We start from the raw sequence: 20606 nt of genomic DNA on the forward strand, positions 1-20606 counted from the left end.
ACCCCTATTCATGTTTTTAAGATAGAATTGTCAAAACTGGGCACCAGTCCTGTTGGAAACAATGCAGTGTTAGAGCAGACAGATATGGTCCCTGTGCTAATGGCATTCCCCCGGCTTGCAGGAGACCAGCTGGAAGTGTTGGAAGGCTAGAAGGGCCCCTTTGTGTAAAAAGATTTAGATCAGAAAGTCACATACAGCTGGGTGGTGATAGCGAATGCCATTAATCCCAGCACTCAGAAGGCAGAGAAAGCGGATCTCTTTGAGTTCAAGGCCAGCCTGGCCAACAGAGTGAGATCCAGGACAGGCTCCAAAGCTACAGATAAACCCTGTCTCGAAAAACAAAAAGAAAAAAAAAATCACACATAACAATCCAACCAGGGTTGCAGATTCCTACTGAACCAGAACTTCCAGGAATGGGCTTGGGATCTACACCATGAGGCACCACCACCACCGAGTCTCACGGTGGGCCTGGATAGACACCAACGATGATAATGTGTAGGATAACTGGGGGCAGGGTGTTCCCATTCTCCTCAAGGTTTCCGGCAGAAACTAACCATTGACTCTATTTCTTGGCTTCTTTTCCCCCTGCTGTACTTCCCTCCCACCTCTCTTCCCAGGATCACCTTGCTAGTGACGTATGTCCACCCAGATCTGCTTTAGGGGGAATCAGGCAGACAAACACTTTGGTTTGAGAGCCCCTGGCCTGAGCCATGGGGGATGGAGTCCCCTCTAAAGACACAATATTGAACTAAGAGTTAAAGACTAGGAAGAATTAGCGAGAAGGAAAGGTGGGAAGAAGGATGGGCACATTCCAGGCCAGCTGGGATGATGGAACAGATCAAAAGGCCCAGGTACAACAGAGGCACAGGATCCCAGGAACCACAGAAGCCAATACTCAGGGCACTGGGAGCCAGGAGAGGGGACTCAAGGGGTAGACCACAGGAGGGAGCTCTGACTTCACCCCAAGAGCTTGAGGGGTTTCAGGCAAAAGGGAGAAGAGAAACTGAGGCCTAGAAGCAGCAAAGGGCACATCAAAGGACAGTTGGCGTGTCTGCTCCAGGATGTGCTGAGGGCCCAGGTACCCAGAATTTCTCTGATGAGAGCGAACGCTTTCTGCTCCTTGAGGCGAGTGGTTTTCATCTTTTCGATGGCAGCGGTGAGAGGAGGCTGGTAAGCACTCTTGCTGCTGCGTCTTCGTGTTCGGAACAAGGCATAGGGGCCTGTGGACACAGGACACAAAGCAGTCCCCCTCATGACAGGGAAGCCTGGTATTGCCATTCTGATAGGTATACTATAGCCCATCGTCTTTTGTGTCCATGCCCTCCTGCCTACCCTCCCCAGCTTCTGTCGTCTACCCCCGCACTGGTCTCCACATTTCCACTTATGACCTGGAATCTGTGTCTCCAGGAGCAACACCAGTGACCTCTGTAAAATGACAAGGCAGACAGGCCCACTCTCCTGTTTTAAATCTCCAGACATCCCAGTGTTGCTCCAGACCCTCCCAGTCCCCGCACACCCTGCTCCCCAACCCTCCCCACCCTCTCCATGAGCCAATTCCATCAACACAACTTCCTGACCTCCTGCCATACCATTAGTAATCTCTACAGAATGAGCAGTTCTGTCCACCTCAAGGCCTTTGCAGGCATCCAGGGCTCAAGTCTTTCCTCCCCATACCTTCAAGGGACGGCTGGGGAAGCCTGAAGGTCTTATTCCTCTCCAGCCCTGCCCTCATCAGCTTAGACGGCTGCTTATGCGTTAACATGCTTCCCACATGGTCTACGCCTGCTGGGACTGTGACCTATTCCATTCAGCCAGTACCACTTGCCCAGGGATGTGCTTGGGATTGTGGACAGAGTTAAAATGAATGAAGGGGCCCTTCTGGGGGGGATGAAATGTTTTAAATCTCAATCACAACGATGATGGTTACGTGAGTGAATTTTATGTCAATTATGTTCTGAAGCCATTGCTACCTGAAACACAGCCAGCTCTTCTTAAAGAATCACCAAATGAATGATGGAGTATCTGGTTGGTCTGGAAGCTGTTATCTCTTCAGAGAGAAATTACTCTTTGGTTGAGAAATGGGCTTTTTTTGGAAGTCAAAGACAAAATTTTATCCTAGAGTAGAAGACTACAAGTCTGGGACAAGGTGAGCCTCTTCACGCTCATGAGTGCACTAGCTCCTGATTTGTCTTCCCTGAGGCCAAGGTCAGTTATTGATTCTGTTTTGTTTGCTCATCTGTCGGAGAAAAGCTCTTCTCAAGGTCCTTTGAGAGTTTCACTGGGAAGAGGGGACTACCAGGGGCCCCTTAGACCAGGGTTCAGCATAGCTGTTTCCATAAATCTTTATTTACCAAAACCAACAGGGACAGTTGGGCCCCTTGGGTATAGACTGCAGACATTTTGTCCCAGGAGTCTAATTCACAGCCACTTTCTGCAGCCTGCTGGTGAACAGACTGAATGCTTTGTTTTCGTTGGAAATCTCAGGGCCCCACATTCTGGTAAAGAACGTGGTTTGGGGCTGAGGATGTAGCTCCTTTGTCTGAGTGCCTGCCTAACTTGTGCTTGCCCTGGGTTCTGTGCCAGCACCACATAAACTAGCTTGGTGGCACATGCCTGGAGGTGGCAGTGTGGGGAGGTGGGGGAACTAAAATACAAAGTCGTTCTCAGTAACATACCAATTCCAAGGCCAGCCCAGGCGATGTATGGTTCTATCTCTAGAAAGAATAATACAGCCTGCCTGACCCCCAAAGGCACACTCCTGACTAAAGGGTCCTGCCTGGTCCCCAAGGGCACACCCCTGGCTAATGGGTTGCGCTGAGATATCAGAAAGAAAGGATGGACGGGAAGAAAAAGACTGCTCAGGGACTAGGCAGGGTAGCTCTTGTCTGGCTAGTTTGAGATGGCTGATAAATCCTCTGTGGAGGCTGGTGGGGAATAAATTCTGGGGAGTACCCAAGGCCCAAGACACTTCCTAGATGTTTTCTGCAGGCCTACTCAGCCTTGCCAGACCACTGGGTGGTTGGGCTTCTGTCTCTACACACCAGGGTCTCATTACCTGGACCAGACAGATGTCCCGGTAACGAGGGCAAAGTCTTGTCATCGTCATCCTCTCTCTTCAAGACCAGCGCAAAGAAAGCAGCGAAGCCCAGGACCTGGAAATCACCCTGTGTGAGCCCCAGCCTGCAGAGCTTTCTCAAGGTCTGAGAGATAGGGACTGAGTGATAAGCAGTCAGGTGGGAACCAGCCATCCCCACAGAGGGAGGTCATTATGAGGAGGGAGGGCTACCACACGTCAGAAAGGATGACACATCTCTAAACTTCCCAGAACTTCCCACTTGCTGCCCAGCTGCCTGAACATCTCTCACTTCTAACTCTGAAGAATGACTGCCTCCACCTCACCCCATCCCTGTACCCCTGTATCAGCTGACACAGCCTGCCACATCTGTGTCTGCTATGTCCAAGCAGAAGAGATCCTGTGGTTTGGTTAGGAACACTGAGGACACACCCCGGTCTTACTAGTCTTCTATCCTTGACTAGTGGAATTGTAAACAGAGGCTTTTGAATCTTATCAGAGAGGCCATTCAGGACTGCGGATGTAGCTCAGCAGGCAGAGTGCTTGCCTAGCATGCACAGAGCCCTGATTTGACCTCTAGCATTCTACATCGACAGAGCAGGATGGCACATACCCAGAATCCCAGCATTAGGGAGGTGGAACAGGCAAATCAGAAGTTCGAGGCCAGCCTCAGCTAAATAGTTTGTGACCACCTTGGGCTACAGGACCTTACCTATAAATAAGTACATACATATAATTCAGGGTAGATGGTGGAGGGGTTTTAGATGTCCTACAGGATTAACGATTCCAATAGCTGGTTATGACAGTAGGGCATATCTGTAGTTTCAGCACTTGGGTAGCTGAGGCAGGAGGACTGCCATCAATTCAAAGTGAGCCTAGACTACATACTGAGTCCCAGGCTAGCCAGGGCTACATGGGAAGACCCTGTTGCAAAACTAAGTAACCAAACATTATAGAGTCCCTTAATGGTCACTCTTCTCTTACAGTCCTCTGGTTCCCTGATGACTGCCAACTGCCAGACCCTTCCAGAGGCAGATCTGTCCCTGCTAGATCCCCGCTAGGTCCAAGTCTAATATGCTACCACATAACTCTATATCTCAGGAATAGGAGCAAGCATCTGAAGGGCGCACCCTCTACATTGCAATCCTCTCTCAGAGTCAGAAGTACCTGAGGATTGAGATACACACACGAATAGGTTATGGAAAGATGTCCTTGATCTTTTTGGTGGAAGTGCTGGAGGTAGGACCCAGGACCTTGCGCATGCTGGGCAAGCTCTCTACTTCTGAGCGACATCCCCAACTCTATGACTTCTCACCTATAAAATTTCCCACAATCCTCAGGGTGATGTTGATGATGAAGTATCAGCTCCCCAGTACAGCCCCATACTAAGGGACAAGTCCTTTGGGCTATTATGATACTGTCTCCACTATCCTGCTCTGGGGCCAGCACAGAGGTAGCATCTCATTGTGTTTGTTAAGTGAATAAAATACAAAATAGCTTTGCTTGAGCATGAGCTGCTCACAAGAGGGTAAAGGTAGATAAAAAGGACATGGGCAGCCACTTTGAAGGGGGGTGTTCTGACCTTCAGGGGCTGGGTGATGAACACGCTCTCCACAAAGGACACAGCCATGGACATGAGCCACCTGAGAGAGCTGGCCCTTCCGTAGTGCAGGCCATACAGCATAGTGAAGAAGGCGGCCACCCCACCGGTGGTTGCCACCAGGAGCCAGGCCATCAGGACACACCACCAGGGCAGGCCACGAGCAGACGTGCTGGCCCGAGGAGTGCTACAAAAGAGGAGAGAGCGGTACAGTCAGGGTGGCACCCGAAGACCTACGTTCAAATCCCACGCTGCCCTCATCCTCCAAATGACCTTGGGCCAGCTGCTTAACCTCGGACAATCTGTTTCTCCTCTGTAACTTGTGCCTGCCTGAAAGAGCAGTTCTCTAGGCTGCCCTTTGTCCAGGGCTGGCTAGGGGTCTGTCCCAAACAGCAAGCCCAGAAGGCTGGTTCTATGTCATGAAAAAAAAATCTTTTCTTATAAAAAAAGGTTTCATCGTACAAAAGTCATCAAGCCAGCAACCCTCCCCGACAGGCACTCGTCAGCTGGTTTCAGCAACTGTCCCCTATCTTGTCTGTCGTATTCCATCAGTTCCACACCCTCCTTTTTCCTTTTGGAGGAAGGACATTAAAAACACATTCTGGACATAATCCAAAATCACCCCAGGTTGCCTCAGAATGCATCTCAAGAAGGGTCATTTTCTGACTAAATTATCATACTGTTGTTCCACCTAAGAATTTTTGTTGTTGACCACCAAGAACTATGTGTGTGTGAGCTATGGAAAGACAGCCCTTGGGCCTCTGGTATCCTAGGTGAGTCTGTTACCACTGAGCTATATCCAACACACACACACACACACACACACACACACACACACACATACACACACTGAGAAAAGGTCTCACTAAATTGCCCAGGATCAGGCTGGAGAGATGGCTCAGTGGTTAGAAACACTTCCCTGCTCTAGCAGCAGACTGGAGTTTTCAGATCTCAGCAGCTACACCAGGTGCCTCACAAACACTTGTAACTCCAGCTCTAAAGGATCCAACACTCTGCTCTAGCCTCTGAGTATTCATAAAAACACAAACACATATGTAAATAAAACAAATCTATAGAAAAAGAATATAGGAACAAATTGAAAAGGAATGCAGAGCCAGATGTGGTTGATCCTCGCACTCAGGAGGCAGAGGCAGGTGCAGCATCTCTAAGTTTGAGGCCAGCCTTGTCTACATAGTGAGTTCTAGAACACCCAGGGCTAGAGAGAGAGACCCTGTCTCAAAACAACGGAAACAACAACAACAAAAAACCCAGGAATTTAGGTGCTGGAGATATGGCTCAGTGGTTAAGGAGAGTGGCTGTTCTTCCAGAGGACCTGGGTTCTATACAGCACCTAAATGATGGCTCACCACTGACTATGACTCCCAAAGCTCTCTTCTGGCTGCTGCAGGCACATATATTGGGGGCACAGACACTAAGTGCAGGCAAAATAAAACAAAACAAAACCCCCACTGGCTAGTTTTATGTCAACTTGACACAAGCTGGAGTCATCAAAGGAGGGAACCTCAACTGAGAAAATGCCTCCGTAAGACTGGGTATAGCAAACCTGTAGGACATTTTCTTAATTAGTGATGATGGGGCAAGGCCCAGCCCATTGTGGGTGGTGCCATCCCTGGGCTAGTGGTCCCAGATTCTATAAGAAAGCAGGCTGAGCAAGCCTTGAGGAGCAAGCCAGTAAGCAGCTCCCCTCCATGGCCTCTGCATCAGCTCCTGCCTCCAGGTTCCTGCCCTGAGTTCCTGTCCTGACTTCCTCCAGTGATGAACAGCAAAGTGGAAGTGTAAGCCAATAAACCTTGTCCTGCCCAGTTTGCTTTTGGTCACGGTGTTTTGTCACAGCAGCAGTAACCCTGACTAAGACACTCAGGTGTCGGTTTTGAATTTACTATGTAGCTCAAGCTGGCTTCGCATCTTCCTGTTTCCGTCTCCCTAGTATTGGGGATTATAGGATTGTATATCAGGCCTGGCACACTGCTGTCATCAAATAACCTGTCTTCAAGTTTATTGATTATTTTTGTTTGTTTTAGAGACGGGTTTCACTGTGTAGCCCTGGCTGTCCTGGAACTAGCTTTGTAGACCAGGCTGGCCTTAAACTCACAAAGATCTGCCTGCCTCTGCATCCCGAGTGCTGGGATTAAAGGTGTGCGCCACCATCACCTGACTTTACTGATTATTAAAAAACAAACAAACAACAAACAAAAAAAACCTTGTAGATTCCCTGGCATGCACAAAGATGAGATTCAACCCCTAATACTGCAACAAACAAACAAACAAACAAACAAACAAAAATCAAATAAACAAAAGAAAATATCCTTTAAGTTTGAACTAGGAGCTATGCATTTCAATCAGATAGTGCAAGTGAGGCTCTGAAAGACCTAGGCCCTGCTCCATCAACATTGCAGACTGGGGAACAACTGACATGAATATGGCCATCAACTGCAAAGTTCTGTGCAAAGGCTGAGTACCTCTCAGCACGCAGCCCTGTCCCATTAACTCCTGCTGGCTTTGAGGGTACCCAAGGGAGTCCTGAGTCCCTTCTGCTTGCATGGTCTGAGTGGACAGCTTTCCAAGGCTGGTCAAGATGCCCCAGCCCGTAGTAGGAGAGGGCAGGCGTCCATTCAGCACCCAGGGAAGTAGATTACTGTAGTTGGAGAGCTTCTCTCCAGGCCCCCGCCAACCCCTATTAGTCCAACAACCCACTTATAAACACACAGACATTCATATTATTTAAACTGCTTGGCCGTTTAGCTCAGGCCTACCATTGTCTAGCTCTTACTCTTATATTTAGCCCATTTCTATTAATCTATACTTTGCCACCTGGCTCGTGGCTTACCAGTACCTTATGTCTTTTCTGTCAGCCGCTGGCCGTATATCTCTGCCTTTGCCTTCCTCTTCCCAGAATTCTCTTCTCTGCTTGTCCCGCCTATACTTCCTGCCTGGCTACTGGCCAATGAGCATTTTAATTTACACAGTGTGATATCCACAGCAGATTACCTGGCATATGCTATTGCTGGGGTGCCAGGCTGTCCCCAGAGGTGGCCCTTCAGGACATGCAGCTGCTTGAGGGCCTGGGCATGACTATGGTGATGCAGGAAGCCTTGGGGCCCCACCAGCCGCAACTCCCTCTCCACATGCTCCAGTTGAAGGTAGAGACACTGCCTGGAGATGCTGTCCTTCCAAAGCCTACTCACTGCCAGCTTGGGCTTGGGGTGCCATGTGCTCTCTGGGGACAAAGGGGAAGGTGACCAGATAGTGGTGAGTGACAACAAATCAGCTACAATAAAAACAACAATGGCAGCAGTTTTGAGCTCACCTGCTGTACGCCAGGTGCACTGCAGCTGGGCTCAAACAGCCAGCTAGGGGATTTTGGCTTTTTATCAGGGACAGTTTGAAAAAGCCCTTGCTTACAAAGCGAAGAGCGTACTTTCCCATGAGCCCTGCTTCAGCAATGACTGTAAGTGACCATTAAATTTCATCCATTTACTTTCTCTCTCTCTCTCTCTGTCTCTCTCTTTCTCTCTTCTCTCTCAGAGTGGACTGTGAGTCCCCTCAATTAAATGTTTTCCTTATAAGAGTTGCCGTGGTCATGGTGTCTCTTCACAGAAAAAAAAAAAAAAAAAAAAAAGCCCTGGCAAAGACACTCCTCCACCATGTGGGTCCTGAGGATTGAACTCAGGTTGTCAGGCTTGGTAGCAAGCCTCTTTACCCACTGAACCATCCTGCTAGCTCCCCATCTGGAGTCTTTGCCTTCTATATGGTTAGACTTAAATTTAAGTCCAGTTTTGCCCAGTGCCAAAGATGGGGTAAGTCTCGGTCTTCTGTTCTCATGTTTTCAAAACACTTATTACTCATATATATGAGTGTGTGTTTGCCACACATGTGTGAGTGCTATAGAGCCAGAAGAAGTGCTATTGGCCCCCACAGAACTAGAGTTACAGGCAGCTGTGACATGGGTTCTGGGAACAGTATTTGGGTCCAAGAGCAGCAGACCCTCTTACCCACTGAGCAATCTTGATAGTCTTGCTTTCACTTTTAAAAAAATTTGAAACCTGTCAAATGAACCAGGTGTGGTGGTGTGTGCATGCCTGTAAGAACAATTCCAGGTCAGCCTGATCTATGTAGTGAGACCTGTCTCACAAAACAAAAACCATTTCAAACATCCAGAAGAAAGATTTGGAGCAGTATGCCCTGTCTCCAGGCTTCCAAGTAGCCTTTCCACATGGGTTTACTGTTTGAAATGCCCAAGCTGGCCTAGAACTCGGCATCCTCCTGCATCAGCCTCCTGAGTTCTGGGGTTACAGGTTTATACCACCACATCAGGCGACTTGGCAGCAAACTCAGCAGCTCAGACCATTTCATTAAGTAAATTATTGCATTTCTGCCTGAGATAAAGGCTTCAAAAGGATGCACAATCCATGTTGGGCAGTGGTGGTGGATGCTTTAATCCCAGCACTTGGTTGGAAGAGGCAGACAAATCTCCAAGTTCAAGGCCAGCCAGAGTGAGTTCCAGGGTAGCCAAGTAGCCAAGGCTACACAGAGAAACCCTGTTTCAAAAGTAGTGGTGGGGGGCTGTACATTAACATCAAAATAAAAATACATAAATAAAAAGTTGTAATAATATGAGTTGTTAAGATGCGTAACAATAATCCCATCAAATATCCAACCAATGGTCATTTTCCCTGATTATATTAGGAACTGATCTCCTCTTCTTCCTTCTCCTCTTTTACTTTTTTGGGTTTTTGAGACAGGGTTTCTCTGTGAAACAGCTCTGACTGTCCCAGAACTCCCTTCGTAGACCAGGCTGTCCTTGAACTCACAGAGATCTGCCTCTGCCTCCCAAGTGTTGGGACTAAAGGCATTCACCACCATACCAGCCTAAAAATGCTTAACTATCTCTTTTTGTTTTTTGTTTTAAATCACAGAAGTAACATATGTATAATAAGGAACAAAACAAGAATCAGGGAGATGGTTCAGGGGACACAGATCCCTGCTGCCAAGCTTGATGACCGGAGTTTGCTCCCTGTGGTAGAGAGACCAATCACACCAACAGTTCTCTGACATCAAAGCATGATCTTACCTCAGACAACAATAAATGTAATCATTTTGTAAAGGACTGTGAAGCTGTGTGTGCTGGTACACGCCTGCAGCCCTTGGCATTTGGGAGATGGAGGCAAGGTCCTGATTTCCCGGCTACCGCCTGGTTCCACAGAACCACTTCCTCTGGCACAGGACAGGGGAGGACTTACCTTTCAGTTGTACAGACCCATGTGTGGAGGTGAAAGGGTCCTCTCTCTCTTTGGCTTCCTCCCAGAACCGCTGTCCTGTTGTGCTCTCTGGACAGACAAGGTCTCCCATTAAGGCCAGGAGGTAGTTAATGTCCATCCGGTTCAAAGAGTCCCAGCCTGAGGCTGGTGGTGGCACCTTCAGAGCTTTGAACAGTGAGCTGAGGAGACTCCGTATGCCCTACAAAAAGCCCAGGGAGGTGAGGGGGCATGAGCAAGGGCATGTGGCATAGAAGCCAAGAGCATGCTCCCTGAGCTGCGTGATCTGTGTTGAACTATAGCTCTGCTCTCTAAGGCATGATCTGCAACCATTAAAAAGTTTCTTCCAGGCTGCATTACTCAAATAACTGCACACAGCAAGTGTTCTATAAAAATTATCAAGCACATGAGTGCAGGGGAAACATGTCTCTTTTGTGAGCTTCTAGCCTTAGAGTGGTGGTGGCAGGGGGTGGGGGGCTGCAATACAGCACCATCCTTAGAACCACACTGCCGCCGGCGTCAGTTCTTCTGGGCCTGCTCACAACAGAGCACAACTAGCTCAAGGAGGGGCAGAGAGGGTCATGGGGCTCTCCATTCCCAACCAGCCCCATGCCATTCTGGCATAATTGCATATGGTCTTGGGGGAGAGGGGCTAGAGGATACTGGCAAGGAAGGAGGGGAGGGGGTTCCATCTACACAGCCATAAAGAAGCCATTGTTACTGCCGGGTGCCGTGTTACTGCTTTAAGGTAACATGCTCCTGTCTGTAGGCCCTCACCATTGTTCTATAAATGTGCCTAATGGACTCATTGCTTTCCCCAGGTGAATTCTGATGGCCTCATCCTTTGGTTTGTCATTGGAGCCTTAGAGGAGGGTGAATATTGCTTACATCTCCCCCAGAGAAGGAATTTTAGCAACAGAGTTTCCAGTAGGGTAGTATATCTTACACACAATAGATGCTCAAACAGTGTGCCTGTGTGTGAACACATATCATGTGTGTATGTGATCTGCATGTCAGTCTACATGTCTTCAGCTGGTGAATCCAGGCTGCCAGGCCCCATGCACCAGCCTGCACTCCTCTGCTACCAGCTTTAGAGAGTCCCTCCATTCCTGCACGAGCCGAGGCTGAGGACATGCCTCGGTCACTGTTTCAGGTGTCAGAAGTCCCTCCTCCATGGGCTGTGGCGAGGGAGTCAGGTGGGGGGGTCCCTGCTCCCGTTTCCCATCCTTCTCCAGGGGGAGCCGAGGCCGGGTATTCCGAAAGATCTGGACAATCAGGAGGTTGATGGGGAACACAAGGATGGAGCTCTCCAGCCCGATCATCACCTCCTGCCAAGTGAACTCAATTTTGCCTAGGGAAGAAGGCAGGAAGGAGAGGTCAAATGGAGAGATGCCCAAGTCCAGTCCCCTCCACCCTCTCAGCAGAAGGCAGCCTACACAGTGAAGGACCAACCAAGTGCGACTCCTGGGAGGTCACCTGTAAACCATTCGATGTCTACCCAGCCCCTAAGAGGCTGTTAGCTTACCCAGGGTTGTGGGTCAAGCCAGATAGTCCACACTGACAAGGCAGTTTACCAAGAGCCTGGGCCACGTGGCTCAGTGTACTCTTTGAGGGGCCCAGAGGGTAAGGTCAGCCGTGCAGGTACATGGCCAACCACATCTATTTGGTCCCAATAAAGACTAAATCAAGGGGGTGGAGGAGACAGCTCAGTCTTTAAGGTGCTTAGCATGCAAGCACGGGGACCTGAACCCCACGATCCCAAGCACCACTGTAAAAAGCCAGGGGTGGTGGCACCTGCTTGTAATCCCAGTGCTGAGAAGAGGAACAGGCAGATCCCTGGAACATTTGAGCCAGCCAGTGTAGCCCAACTGGCAAGCTTAAGACCCCTGTCTGCAAAAATGAGGTGACTGAGCTGGGCGGTGGTGGCACACACCTTTAATCCCAGCACTCGGGAGGCAGAGCCAAGAAGATCTCTGTGAGTTCCAGGCCAGCCTGGGCTACAGAGCAAGATCCAGGACAGGCCCCAAAACTACACAGAGAAACCCTGTCTCGGGGGGGGGGGGGAATGAGGTGACTGGCTCTTGAAGAACAGCACCCAAAGTTGAACTCGAATTTCCACATGCATGTACACATGCATGTACATGCACATGGGCACACAAGACAAAGACAAGTCAGGCATGGTGGCGCACACCTGTGATGGTTAGTGAGAGAGTTTGAGGCCAGTGTGGTCCACAGAGTAAGACTTTGTCTCAGAATATCAAACCACTGAAACAAAACTAAAAACTCTAGGTTGCAGTGGTCTTGCTGGGCCAGTGAGAGGGGTACCCAGAAGCCACAGCCATCCGAAGTAATGTTGAGATTTACCCAAGTCCATCTTCTGCTCAGCTGGGTCCTTGGGGACACCCCAGAACACGATGCTGGTCAGCATGGTGCAGAGAAGCAGTGAGAAGCAACAGGACACCCTCTGCACACGTGTGAAGCTGCTTCGGGTGGAGTTACAAAAGACTGAATACCAGATGTGTCCTTCCTGGAAGCCCGTGGAGGTTTTTGTGAAGAACAGGTGGCTGTGGGCAGGGCAGAGATGGGCACTTAGGGAGACAGGTATGCAGAAGGACTGGTCTCTTAAGAGCAAACTGTGATTCACCTGTAAGATTTAGGATGTTTGGGGGCCAGCAAGCTGGTTCAAAAACCCTTACTACAACACAACTATGAACCACATTTTTTAAAAGCTGGAGTAGATGGTTTGTTGCTACTGAGGGGGCCCAGCCTCCAGGTCAGAGAAATTGGAGAGGAAATGAGTAGGTGAGCTAGTGGACAGACTACAGAACGTTCTCTGAGGACCACATCTGAATTCATTTCATTTTTCTCTCAGCTGCTTGTTCTTACTCTGTCCCCTTTCTGCGCTGTTCTCTATCCTGATGTTTTCTTTCTTCTTCCCAGTTCTAGATCTTTTCTGGTGTTCTTTTTATTTCTTCCCTGATGGTTCCCTTCTGTTTCTTTACTGATGTTTTTCCTTCTACATCTTTCCTTCTCCTATCTCTTATTTTCCTCTTATCCACCTCCCCCCCCCCCCCCCCCCCCCCCCCCCCCCCCGCCGCTTTTTTTCAGATTTATTTATTATGTATACAGCATGTATGACTGCAGGCCAGAAGAGGGCCCCAGACCTTGTTACAGATGGTTGTGAGCCACCATGTGGTTGCTGGGAATTGAACTCAGGATCTCTGGAAGAGCAGCCAGTGCTCTTAACCTCTGAACCATCTCTCCAGCCCCCTCTTATGCCTTTTATACTTCCTAATACAAAGATTTCTATGCAAGAAAAGATTACCTCATAACCATAAGTTAGATATTTTCCAAAAACAAAGTGAAATCTTTACATAAGAAGACATCACATTAAATACACAAGTTATGGCCGGGTGGTGGTGGCCTGTAATCCCAGCACTCGAGAGGCAGAGGCAGGTGGATCTCTGTGAGTTCAAGGCCAACTTGGGCTACAGAATGAGTTCCAGGAAAGGTGCAAAGCTACACAGAGAAACCCTGTCTCGAAAAACCCAAACAAATAAACAACAGCAAAAAAACCACAAGTTACATGTTTTCCTTAGAGCCCACAAGTAGTTAAACCGTTTTCTTTGTATTAATTTTCTCATCACAACATCTTCACCCCAACATCTTCTTCATAACTGATTAACAAAGTTTTAGGCAAGCTAACTATATTTCAGCCAGTTCCTTTTGTACCAGCAGGTGGCTGTTTGCAGTTTCTGTGCAGCAGATTGCTATTTTCTACTCTAGAGGAACATTAAGCAAGTGGTCAGTTCACCATCTATTTTCCTTTACACACAATAGGATCATTTAATTTCCTTTCACAACTTTGTTTCTTCAAGGTGCATACTGGGGCCTGTGGTTAATTCTGTAAGTTACGTGACCAAGGAATTCAGGCCGAACCCTGGGTGTAGGGACATACTGGTTTTTTTTTTAAATCATCAGCCTGTTTTTCCACAGGCAGAATTCAGGGGTCTATAACACATGAAACTTGTTTTCACCTTCTGTAACTCTCACATCCAAGGGGAAGGTAACTTTTAGCCTATATTTGCCTTTTTTGTATCTCTTATTGGAGCAATTGGCAGAATAACCTAAACCATTTCCCTAATCGTCTTTTCTGTCTTAACCACCTGTATCTTAGGCTAACTCAGAAAGTCCAAGTAAATCACAGATCTAACTAACTAATCACCACTGCTTATAAAAATAACCTTCATTATGCTCTGCAAGTAAACTACCCAGTGAGGAATGGGATTTTCCCAGGAAACAGTCACACTGTACTAGATATGGTGGGATCCCTTCACGTAGTAATCCCACCATGCCGAATACAGCAGGAACTCGGCAGCAACAAACAGGAGGAAGCACAGCAGAAGCAAGGGGCGTTCTGGAGACAGTCCTCCCGGGGCTTTGCTCTCCAGGATGCACCCAGAGCAGCTTTGCTGTCCTCTGGCTTGTAGCCCATAAGCTCCACTGCTGTCTGCAGCAACTCTGACATGACCACAGACAGTCCGTAACCCCTGGCACTCCTAAGACAGCATGGGAGGTGCAGACAGAAGATCTCAAGTAAGCAGCAGAGATCCTGCCTTAGAAACAAGGAGAGATGGCTCAGTAGTGAAGAGCACCTGCTGCTCTTCCAGAGGTTCTGAGTTTAATTCCTGGGACCCACATGGAGGCTTACAACCATCTCTACTGCGATCTGGTGCCCTCCTCTGGCATAAAATCATACATGCAGATAGAGTACACACACACACACACACACACACACACACACACACACACACACACACACACACACACACACACACACACACACGAAATAACTCTTTAAAAAAAGAAAGGCAGAAACAAGGCCGGGCTAGGAGATGGCTTAGGAGCTAAGAGCACAATGCTCTGCTTCAAAGGACCTAAATTCAGTTCCCAGCACACACATGGCGGCAGCCAACAGTTGTTTGTAACTCAAGTTCCAAAGGATCTGACACTTTTTCCTGTCCTCCACAGGCATTCTATGTACAAGATGCACAGACACACATACAGGCAAAGCATTCATCCACGTAAACTCTCTGACACAAATGCCATGCTATGGACAGATACATACATGCACCACACACACATTTATACAATTAGCCGATTGTGATTTACTTTTGAGATAGCCTGCCACTTTCTGAGTGCTGGAATTACAGGCATGTGCCACCACACTCATTTTATATGGTGCTGGGGACAGAACCCAGGGCTTTGAGCATGCTAGGCAAGCGTTCTTCTAACTGGGCAGCATCGAGTCCTCATCTACCTTTCTCCCCAACACTGTGACCTCAGACAAGTGACATCATTCTTCATATCCTGGTTTCCTTGACTTTAAGCGAATGATAGAACTTTCCTTGTTGGGTGTTTGGAAAGATTTAAAGTCATAGTTGTTACTGATTTGAGACAGGGTCTCAAGAGGTCAGGCTGGCCTCACACTCACTATAACTGCTTTGTACCACTGTGCTAGCAAAATTGTCGTCTTTGTAAAGCACTGAGACAATACCAATGTATGGTTGAGTGGTTCAGGGTATTTTTGCTGTAATTTGAACTTGATAAAATAGCTATAATATCATTAGTTTAGGACCCACTATCAATGCCCCTGTCTGTGTCAGCCTCTTGGTTACCCAGGTCTCTAATTCAGAATTTATCCCTTTTGAAGCCCCCACTGGGAGAGGAAGTCACCAGAATAAATGTACTGGAAGCAGACTTACTGCCCATTGGTGGGAGTGAGAGGATTGGACACCCATTTTGTGTGCTATTGCAAAGCCATTAGGGACCCTGGGTATGATGGAATATGCCTATAATCCCAGTACTTTGGGAGGTGGAGGCAGGAGGATCAAGAGTTCAACGTTATCCTTGGCTTATTACCTGGGCTACATGAGACCCTTTCTCAAACAAAAATAAGGGAAATTATTTCACCTTATAATTCTCCCCAAAGGGTGACCATGATACGTTTATTATACTAAAGACAAAAGACAGCATGCTTTTAGTAGTACCATAGATATAAAATAAGTGACCTAGGATATAGCTTTGGTAAAGTATTTGCTGTATGAGGACCCGGGTTTGATCCCCATCTGTTGTGTGATATTTTGATTTCATTCTGAAAATAAAGCTTGCTTTGAGTCGGAGGGTGGAGCTAACCACTAGCTGACCAAAATTAACCATAGAGGTTTGGAGGACTGTGGACAGATAGGAGACAGGAAGTAATAAGGTGGGGCTCAGAGAAGACCTCAGTCTTTTAGGAGGAAGGAATGGAGAAGGTAGGAAGTCACTGGTGGCTGCCCCCCCCCACCCCTCTGATCCTTCAGGTTCTTACCCCGATATCTGACTCCTGGTTTTTTTATTGGGAAAGATTAATTAGATAAATGCTTCACCCATCCTATGTAAAAAGTCAGGTGTGGTGATGCATGCTTGTAACCTAGAGCTGTGGAGGCAGAGGCAGACTGAAAGCCTTCTGGGACTCACTGGCAGACCAGCCTAGTCAAAATGACAAATTGTAGGCCAGTGAGAGACTCATCTCCAAAAACAAGGTGGATGGCTACTGAGGAATGACCTTTGTCCCCCATGTGTATACAAACACCACACACAGGTAAAATAACAATGTAGGAGGTGTGTGTGTGTGTGTGTGTATACATGTGCATATTAGCGTCTGTTCATACTTGTTTGCAGACCAGTGTGGAAGCAAGCATATCAGGGTACAGGGAAATACATAAACTGAAGGGAAGGATGGTCTGAAGACCCATGTGCAGAAAACACATAAGAGGGCCGCACAGGGCCAGCGACTGAATCAACATTTATCCTGGTTAGGGTTTCTGTTGCTGTGATAGAACACCATGGGGGAGGAAAGGCTTTATTCCATCCGACCGCTTATCATCCAGGGAAGTCAGGGCAGGAGCTCAAGGCAGGAACCTGGAGGGAAGAACTGAAGCAGGCCATGGAGGAGGACTGGCTACACATTTACCTCCCCTAGGAGAAGGAACTCAGGGCCATGTCAGAGTGCAGACATACTGGCTTGGTCAGCCTTCTTTCTTCCAGTGCCCAGGACCACCTCTTGGGGGTGGAGCTGCCTATAGTGAGCTGGGGTCTCCTGCATCAATCATCATCAAGAAAGTACACCCCAGGCTCGCCCGCAGGCCAATCTGGTGTCGGCATTTTTCTCAGCTGAGGTTCCCTCTTCTCCAGTGACTCCAGCTTCTGTCATACTGACCTAAAACCAGCCATCACACCATTCAAACCACCATGGCTGATAGCAGAGAATATCCTGTGACATTCATCAGGTAATACAGGTGACTGTTTCCACGTCCTCACCACCTGCAACAGACTTCTTGCCGATCCTGCCAGTGTCCTCATCCCAACGGGACATTTGGCCGTCAGTGTCACTCACATACTCAAAGATGTCCAGCCCACTGTTGAAATGTGCTTTCATTAGCATGCCTGGGCTGTGAGGCTATTTTCCTAAGATTAAAAAGACCGAAGGGAAGTACCTAAACTGCTTCCTGTCCTGCTCTGTGGCCACGGGAAACACCTTGTCGAGGACACAGTCTCCCACATCTATGGACAGCCAGGAGTTGCAGAGGAAATACCATTTCCGGTCCACCACAGGGTCATAGACCAGCACCCGGCTCACATACCTGGAGAAAGGAGATGCAGCTTTGAGGATTAGGTGTAGGGGGTGGGACTCCCTGGGGTTACCACAGGGATAAAGCCTTCAGAAAATGAGCCCCAAGTATCTGGAAAAGCACGTGCATGCACTTTACGTGGTGTCTGAGCAACATCTGGCCTCCTGTGGGGAGGTCAGCCAGCTCAGAGAGCCACCTCAGCTTTGAAGGCAGCTGCTTGTTCACAGGGAAGTGGCAGGGTGCGGGAAAACACACTGGAAAACTCTGAACCCCTTACTCAGGACCCCCAGCTATAAGCAAGAGAAGCTAGGCAGGAGTGCGCTCCAGCAAGCTGTTTCGAAGCCTCAGAGGAGGAGGTGTCATCTTGCCTGAATGGAGAGGTGCAGGCTGCCAGCAGCTTTTCTGTAATTGTGTAGCCAACAGGAACAGCCATGATGGTGAAGCTGCTCTTCCCTAAGTGCTCACTATATAGCCGGCACTGTGCTCTACACATGTCCCTCGTTCCCATAAGCACAGCTTCATCAGAGATGCAAAGACCACCTATGTCCAGGCCATGGCCCTCCTGGGTGACTGACATCCAGTGATCCAGGAACTGGATATTTTGGTCCAACTTGGGACACTTTCAGGGAGCCACAGGAGTTGGCTGGGCTGTCACCGGCTTGCAGCACATTTGACACGTCCCTCTGCCTATCCCAGGCCTGGCCTCCCTCTCCAGGAGCCGACACTAGAACTCCTTTAATAGACACCCCCGACATGCTCATCTGCCCCTCAGAGTCTGCTTCCTGGGAATTTGGCTACTGAGTTAGACAGCAGTAAGCTTGGTGTGGTGGCCTGTGCCTCTGACCCCAGCTCTTATAGACTGAGACAAGAGACTGCCAGAAGCTCAAGGCTAGCCTAGGCTACCAAGTGAGACCCTCTGTTAAAAAAGCTAAGACCTAAGCAAAGTAAGTACCCCTCCCTTTTTATTTTTGAGACAGGGTTTCCCTGTGTAGCTTTGGAGCCTGTCCTGGAATTCACTCTGTAGACCAGGCTGGCCTTGAACTCACAGAGATCTGCTTGCCTCTGCCTCTGAGTACTGGGATTAAAGGTGTGTGCCACTATCACCTGGCTCCCCACCCCTTTTGTTTTTTGAGACAAGGACTTGTGTGGCACAGGCTTGTCCTGAATTGTCTTTGGAGCCAAGGATGGCTTTGAACTCCTATCATCCTGCCTTTCAAGTGCTGGGATTATTGATGTTCACTACCCAGTGTCATATATATATATGGAGAGAGAGAGAGAGAGAGAGAGAGAGAGAGAGAGAGAGAGAGAGAAAGAGAGTCTCTCTATGTAGCCCTGGATGTCCTAGAACTCACAACTATGTAGACCAGCCTGGCCTTGACTCAGAGCTCTAGCTGCCTCTGCCTCCCAAGTGCTGAGATTAAAGGCGTGTACTACCACACCCGGCATGCCCAGCCTTTCCGTGATGAAGTCTCACACTCTAGCCCAGGCTGGCATGGAGCTCACTATGTGCCCTGGGCTACAGCAGAACTTGTGACGCTCTTCATGCCTCACCTTCCCACACACTAGGACTGCACGTGTGCACACTATGCCTGATAACGCCCTTTTTCTAAAGGGACTACCCGCTGAAAGCTGGTCACGTTGACACTATTTGTCTGAGTCCCTAGTTTTGGTCTCAGGAAGAATGGACAGGACCTTGCTCTGAACTTGTAGCTGTGTGTGACCTTGGACAAGTCTTAAGCTGGAGCTCTAGAAAGGCCAGGGGTGGGCCCAGTGCCGGATATCAGGGCTGGACTTCAGTTCTCTTCCTTTCTGGTCTAGTTTGTGTGGACCATGAGCCAGGGGCCTCTCTGAATGGTTGCCTCACTTGTGCTATGGAGAGCCATTCTGTGTGTTTGTAGCAGCTCCTGCAAGCCAGGAAACGGGTGCCTTGCCCCAGCCTGGTCATTTGCCATCTCCTGACTCACCATGATGGCCGGTCCCCAGAGTTGTCGTGCCACAGCCTGAGGCTCTGCAGTTCTCCCAGGGGGAAGAGAGTTGAAAGCAGGAAGACATCCACCCCTCCTCGCTCAAAGACCGCAGCATTAGGGTCTGACAGGTGGTGGGGCTCACTCTCTCTGTCTGCGCCATACAGGGTGAGAGTCACCTGGAACCCAGAGACCAGAGGCTGGCACTGTAGCTCAGTCAGTACAGTGTTTGCCCAGCATCCGGAAGTTCTGTGCTTGATGCCAGAACTGCACAAAACTAGGCATGCAGACAGACACATGCATGCACACTCACACATGCACACACACTCATACAAACACACACACACACAATGCATAATATAATTTTTTAAACTAAGAATATTCTCTCCTCTAAAATACAAAATGAAACAAATAGGGTACACAGAAACACAAATCCACGGAGCCAAAGACACCCCACAATGACAGAGCCATTACTGCACCGGGAAAGACACACCCACCAGCCAACAGGTACCTTTGAAGATGTGGCTGCCCCTCGTCGGTGTCCTGTGTAGACTGTCACCAGGTAGTGATACTGGGCAAAGGGCTCGTTGTCCTCCAGCACTATGACTTTTACCTAGATAGAAGGACAGTGTTAGGGGGACCCTACTCGGTGAGCTCACGCACCACCCAGCAGCTAAGAATGAGTTGGGCATTAACATGCCCAAAACATTTATATTCATTATTATCTGATCCGGTGAGAACTGTCCTGTATAGAAGTTGGGCTTCAAGAAAAATAGTAGCAAGAGCGCAGAAGCACAAAGTGCTCTCCTTGTTATGTGTGACCCTGTGCAGTTAAGCTGGAAATGAGCTTGGCATTAAACTAAGAATGTTCAGTGTTTGGTGTGGTGAGTGTATAGAGTGTGTTTATATGACCAGATTTGTTTCCCAGGGAATTCAGAAGGAATTTTTTAGTGAAAGCATCAAGTGGCTGGAGTTAGTTGGGGTCTGGGGTGACCTCTGGGATGTGCTGCTCAGCTCTCT

The 20606-nt window shown here is 48.6% G+C and overlaps 1 protein-coding gene across 2 annotated transcripts in view; it reads right to left on the minus strand.

Annotated features, from left to right (window-relative positions):
* Positions 1-20606, minus strand: part of Pkd1l2 (polycystin 1 like 2) — an 89859-nt gene that overhangs the window by 17323 nt on the left and 51930 nt on the right. For both annotated transcript variants that reach the window (XM_036189092.1, XM_036189091.1), the window contains 10 exons: positions 20098-20199; positions 19587-19765; positions 17488-17634; positions 12314-12513; positions 11095-11300; positions 9935-10151; positions 7683-7911; positions 4656-4860; positions 3056-3152; positions 1083-1220 (listed from right to left, as the gene is read on the minus strand). In XM_036189092.1, the coding sequence (XP_036044985.1) occupies positions 1083-1220; positions 3056-3152; positions 4656-4860; positions 7683-7911; positions 9935-10151; positions 11095-11300; positions 12314-12513; positions 17488-17634; positions 19587-19765; positions 20098-20199 (1720 nt within the window). The remainder of the gene's footprint in view (positions 1-1082; positions 1221-3055; positions 3153-4655; positions 4861-7682; positions 7912-9934; positions 10152-11094; positions 11301-12313; positions 12514-17487; positions 17635-19586; positions 19766-20097; positions 20200-20606) is intronic.

The sequence above is a fragment of the Onychomys torridus genome, chromosome 5 (genome assembly GCF_903995425.1).
Source record: "Onychomys torridus chromosome 5, mOncTor1.1, whole genome shotgun sequence".
Taxonomy (NCBI): domain Eukaryota; kingdom Metazoa; phylum Chordata; class Mammalia; order Rodentia; family Cricetidae; genus Onychomys; species Onychomys torridus.